The 5985-nt window shown below is 39.6% G+C and overlaps 1 protein-coding gene across 1 annotated transcript; it reads right to left on the bottom strand.

Moving 5' to 3' along the window:
* Positions 1 to 2806: 2806 nt before the first annotated feature.
* On the bottom strand, positions 2807 to 5611 carry LOC145248650 (uncharacterized). Its single transcript, XM_080110324.1, has one exon. It carries the CDS (start codon positions 5609 to 5611, stop codon positions 2807 to 2809), a length of 2805 nt encoding a protein of 934 aa, XP_079966450.1.
* Positions 5612 to 5985: the final 374 nt, after the last annotated feature.

Below are 5985 nucleotides of genomic sequence, written 5' to 3' on the forward strand. Positions count from 1 at the left end.
TTTTGTATTTATTTTTAATATTTGTCATTACGCTTCGCACCTTTTTCTTTTTTTTATTATTTTTCCTATAATATTTGCAAGTAAAGTAATATTTGATATTTTTAAAGTTCATATTGCCTTTGAGTTCAAGCTGTTTACTTGATTTAACATTTCAAATGTTTTAAATCGGCGAGATGACAGGTCGCCCAATATTAAATACTTGGCATGCTTGCAGACAAGCTGTAAAAAGTTTAATATAGGGACTTATATAAACAAGCAGTCGTAGACAATAAAAACAACTGTTATAATAGAAGGCCATCGTATATCTACAAATGTAATGTATATACTGCTTCTAGGACAACATAAAACATAGAAAAATAAGTTTGATTTATGATTTTTGTATGCAAATGTACTGAATGACTTCGTAGTTCTTCAAACATAACGCATTATATTATGTTCCCAAAATATTTTCGCACACACATATGTAATATCTGTCCTCAACGACCTGACGCTATTACTAGCCAACGTATCCACAGGCTAGCATTCACACATCCATCTTGCCCGGTGGCAATTTTTCTCTTCTCAGCCACACGTTTTCTTTTTGTTTTTTTATTTCTTTTCACGTCATATCAGCTACACTTGTTAATTTGTATGTGATATTTAATAGCCGCTGCTGTTAATATTTTCACACGTGCCCATATGCGCTTTCTTACATGCTTGTCTTTCAGTGAAATTCTTCACAAGAATTGTGATTAAACACCCCTGGAGCAAATAATGAAACGAAGAAAGAAATCTTGAACTTGCACGCAATAAAATATGAATAAATACGTCCATGATAAACTGTATTTGTGTATGGTATGTTCCACATTCCTAATTTATACTGTTTTTTTTTTCGTCAGAAATTATTTGTTCTCGTGTATCCTTCGGGTTTTTATATTTGTAAAAATAAAGCAACACTAATGTCTGTTTTCTGTATATATAAAAGTAAGGTGTTAAACGTTGAACGGGAAAACAAAATTCAGGTTACTGTTTTACTAGCAAGAATGTATTTTTTGTAAAGTCTCTGAAATTTCACTAACGTAATGCTGAAGTATTTTACCTGTGTTTTTCAAGATTACAGTTCTAAATATCACAAATGATTTACAAAGCAAGTACAATATATAAAATGAATTCTGTACATTTACAAAACTTTTTGAGATATATTTATGTAACTAATAAAGAAAGTGTAATTCTTCTAAACAATCTTCATAACATGCATGTTATTATATTACTTGTGTTCCAAGATATATTAATACGTGGATATTTTCCGTGTTATATATTTTTTCGTGTATTTCTTTTTTTTCTATTCGCGCATATTTATTAATTTTTTTCTACATCAGCCCTCTATTCCCTCTATATTATACTTCATACCATTAATAGGTGTATATATATATATATATACATATATATATATATATATATATATATATATATATATATATATATATATATATATATATATATATACTTGCAGTATTACCCGACGTTGTTCGTGGGGGGGTGATTTAATGCCATCTTAATGCTTATTGTCTGTACATTCAGTATTTTTTTTTGTAATCCTTAAATTATTTTAGTAAAGTTGGTTATATTGACGTCTTACTGATCAATGTAGCTTCCACATCTGATTTGTCCCCTTAGCAGCTATTCTTCCAGCTCAAAACCAAATACTATGGTAAGGTTTTGGGAGCCATGATTTCTTTAACTCTATGCGAAAGAAACCACAGGTTCAATATTGACCATCTATTCGTTTTAAGAATTTATGTCGTTGTAGCTGTATAGTTTTACAATTAGTCAACTATGGCAAAAAATTCCTTACCTTATGTTGCCGGGCATAGTACTTATGCTTGGTTGATGAGGTCTATGTTTTTTAGACCAATGTCTTTGAAACTTCTGAATCACATTTTCACTAATATGTGTGTAGACTGTTTTGCAATTTCTTCAGGATCAGTTGTTTGTTCAATGGACGTTCAAAAAACAGAAAAATAATTTACTGTTGTACTGCTAAAATGTTATTCCATAGCCAATACAATTGTTTAGGGTTGATCAGAATGAATCTAATTATGCAGAGTTGGCAACCAAATAAAGACGAAAGAATTATAAGGACCGCAAATGCTTCTGAATATATTTAAGGGCACTCTAGGTTTTGCCAAATTCATATTTTCACTCTATTTCTCTTTCCATAGAGGTTACTGTGTAAATACATGAAATTGTTTTCATTTTGTTACAAAAAAGAATCCAGGTTAGTGAATTCTTTACTGGGTGCTGGCAAAGCTTTAGAAGGAATAAACACGGTTAATAGAGAGGAGAAATTGAGGTGTAAAATTGTTGAAAAATTATAAAACCTCTTTGTAAACAACATTTTTAGCAAGTGTTTTAGGAGAAAACACAAAGAGTTTGGATTGTGAGCCCACACGTGAGGCAGCTACATAGAGCTGACCGTGAGAAAAACATTGCTCCTGTAAATGAATGCCTGTAACGTCAAAGGTTTGGCCCTGGGATTTGTTGATGGACATCGCGAAGCACAGTTTCACAGGGAACTGTGATCGCTTGAAGTAAATGCCCAGGTCTGGATTTGATGGATATAGGGGTATCCTCGAAATTAGCACTGTCTCTCCTTTTCCACAGCCAGTCAATATTTTGGCCTCGATAATATTAGGTGACAGGGATGTTACCACGAGGCGGGTTCCATTACATTGCTTTGGTGGTATGAGGTTACGAATGAGCATTATAGGAGCTCCAACCTTAAGTCGGAGTATGTGGGGTGGCAGGCCAGGTGGTTCTAGGGAGTTTAGCAACTCCACCGTGTAATCAGCCAGATCAGCAGTATCAGGTGTGCGGTCAATGGATTTATAGACGCGTTCCTCTCCCGGGATGAGTTCCAAAATCTGTAGTTAATCGCATTGACGGAGGCGTTTTTTGGAGCCAGAATCGCTCTCGTGGCGAGCCAATCAAAGTCCCTGTAGTTTTTCTGAATGTTCTCGAAAACTGCCTGGTATAGGTGGGTTGGCGTTTCAACGATGGTTGATATGTGTTCAACATTTGTGTAATCTTCAGTGTCTGTGGGAGTACGTCCTTCACCAAGTTCCAGAAGTGCATTAGAGAAATTAGCAGCATCTGGGTTGCGGCTAAGGTGGACACGCATATTTGTTGTGAGTTTTAAATGGTGAACTTGATCCCACAGTATCGACGATTTCAGGCATGCTTGAACAGCATCAGCGCGTGTCCCTTTTGGGACAACAGGAAGTGTTTGTCGGAAATCTCCACACAGCAGAACTGTTAATCCACCCATGATGTTGTCACAGTTGCGTAAATCTTGAAGGGTCCTGTTCAATGCTTCCAACGCAACTTTGTGCGCCATCGTGCATTCATCCCATACGATGAGTTTGCATCTGCGTAACAAAACAGCTTTATCCGAATTCTTTTCGATGTTGCATGTTGGGAATTCAGTTTGTGTGTAGTTGATGGGCAATTTTAAAGCTGAATGTGCCGTTCTGCCATCAGGGAGAAAAGTTGCAGCAATTCCAGAGGTTGCAACAGCTATAGCGACAGCTCCACTCCGTCGCACATGGGCAAGTATTAATTTGGTGACAAAGGTTTTTCCTGTGCCACCAGGTGCGTCCAAGAAAAATATTCCTCCACGGTTCTGTTGAACATTTTCATTGATCATATGGTAGACGTTCAGTTGTTCAGGCAACAGTTTAGGCTCATTCTCAGCAATGTACGCATTAAGTTCTGTAGGTGAGTAGCATATTTCACGCAGTAAATTTAGGCTCAAACTATTCCCTTCATGGCAGATGGGGGCAGGTAGGCCATATGATGGTAAAGTGGAACCACCAATTTCCAAAAGGAGGTTTTCGAGGCAAATTAGCCCTTCATTGTAAATCACTTGGGAGTAGTCTTGCTCCACCGATGTATTCTCAAGTTGGGCTCTTCTGGAAATGTCTTCGGTCATGAAGTTACGAAATTTCATCCATAGATGTTTTGGATCGCTCAAGTCACACCATACTATCATAATTGCAAAGAGCGACCGTAGAGCATGGGGAGATTTGAATAGACTTCCTTCTGTCATGGCGGCATCCCACTGAGAATCGTTTTCAAGTAGTCCCAACTGGGAGCATGCATCACGGAAGGTTTCACACAGGACGCCATCGACAGTTTTTATGTCATCAAAACTTATAGGGCCACGGACTTCGTGAAGGAGAAGACGAAGATGGAAGCACTCATGTTGACGTGGTGGCACTGTGTAAACTCGCCCGAGACAGGAATCATATTTAACCCCTGGGAAGCCATCGACAGGGTCTCCACACTTCCTGCGAGTCCACTGTTTGTTATTCCAAGTGTAGTAGAAAGGGATCTGTGGATACAAAAGCGTCTTTGCAAACTCATCATGGCCGCATAGTTTGAAGAAGGCAGTAAGCGTAGTTTCTGGTGGATGCTCCACCACCTGATTAGCAGTGCCGGCAGAAAAGTAAACTCTTTGCCCATTTTCAAGGTGAACAGCGAGTTGTATAACTGCAGGATATCTTTGGTGCAAGGGAAATGAGTAAAAATGCCATACACTTTCACCGCAACACAGGAAACGTCCAATGACATGAGCAGATGGCTCGTCTCGAGAACCGTCGCGCTGAACAGCAAACGCTGCAGCATCGCTTCCCTTGTTGATGTATTTGCAGATATATTTAATGGATTTCACTGAGTGACAGAACTCCACATTGATGTGCGATTGGAAAATTTTCGTCAGCAAGGGACAGTACGGTACTATCCATCGGTTATCAACAGTGCTCCGACCGACTATCATCGTATGGCCGCCATCACCTGGACTCCGTCGCCTGTAAAGTGGGTAACCATCACCTCCTGTTTGTGTAGCATTGACAAATCTCCGTGGGTAGCCGCAAGCGCACACCGATTTCTTTTTACAGCATGATTGAGCTTTCTGGCCAGGACCACAGGGTCCATGAACCATCGTTGCTTTGACAATTTCGTAAAGCTGTGGGTCTAATCCAGGATCGGGAATCTCGGCTGAGATAATTTTGTCAATATCAGTGGATTGAATCCGTTCACACAGCCAGATTAAGATATGGGCATGCGGAAGGCCTCTTTTTTGCCACTCTACAGTGAATATGTGGCACCTTACTCGGCCGTAGACTTCACCCTTGACTATAAGATCCATGAGTTTGCACAATTTAAGCCGGAAAACACGGGCAATGAGATCAGGTCGGTCGTAGTGTTCTTGACCCAGAAACAGTTCATCTCGTATTTCTTCCCATGATGGATTGCAGGTGAAGGTAATAAACAAATCCGGTCGGCCATAATAGCGGACGTACGTCATTGCGTCTTGTGTGCGGGCATGCATATAACGCGGGCCACCGATGTATGTGGACGGAAGAATTGTCAGTTTTCCAACAGTGTTAGGGTCAGTTTCATTTCTCATGCCATCGTGCAGATGTATGTATGAAGACGACCGAAGCTGTTTTTGGTGAACCCGAATATATAGGAGCCTTTCAGATTCCATTTTTGCTGCCATGTCGACTATGTATTGTTGCAGAAGAGGTCCACTCCGAAGGAGAGTGTTGAAATCGTCGTCGCGAACCATCAGTCTGTATGCGTAATATGCTCTGCATGTAATAGTTTTGGGATTGATGGTCGTTTGTCCCAAGTTTTGTTGACATGGTATGTGAAAATGGTATCCATCGTCACCGTAAGGAAATAGTAGGGGATCATGTAGTGCGTCGTATGATCGATGCATTTCATGTATTCGCTGTAGACGTCCACCCCTAGTATGAATAACTATGTCGCGTTTGTTGTTGTGCTCACCCTGGATGACTGCAGAAACCTCGTTGCAAGTGGGAGCATTGAAGCGACGCTCATGTTCTCCTGTAGGACGTTTGTCTGCGTTAATAACGATGGAAAATTAGGCAGAGGAACATTCTGTAGTGCATACTTGAAACTTTGAATATATGGGTTCGT

Source organism: Euprymna scolopes, chromosome 27 (assembly GCF_053919585.1).
Source record: "Euprymna scolopes isolate OS-2025 chromosome 27, ASM5391958v1, whole genome shotgun sequence".
NCBI classification, from domain to species: domain Eukaryota; kingdom Metazoa; phylum Mollusca; class Cephalopoda; order Sepiida; family Sepiolidae; genus Euprymna; species Euprymna scolopes.

Excerpts from the sequence above, each read along its gene's own strand:
- LOC145248650 (XM_080110324.1), bottom strand. The coding sequence starts at position 5,611 with ATGGTTCGCGACGACGATTTCAACACTCTCCTTCGGAGTGGACCTCTT.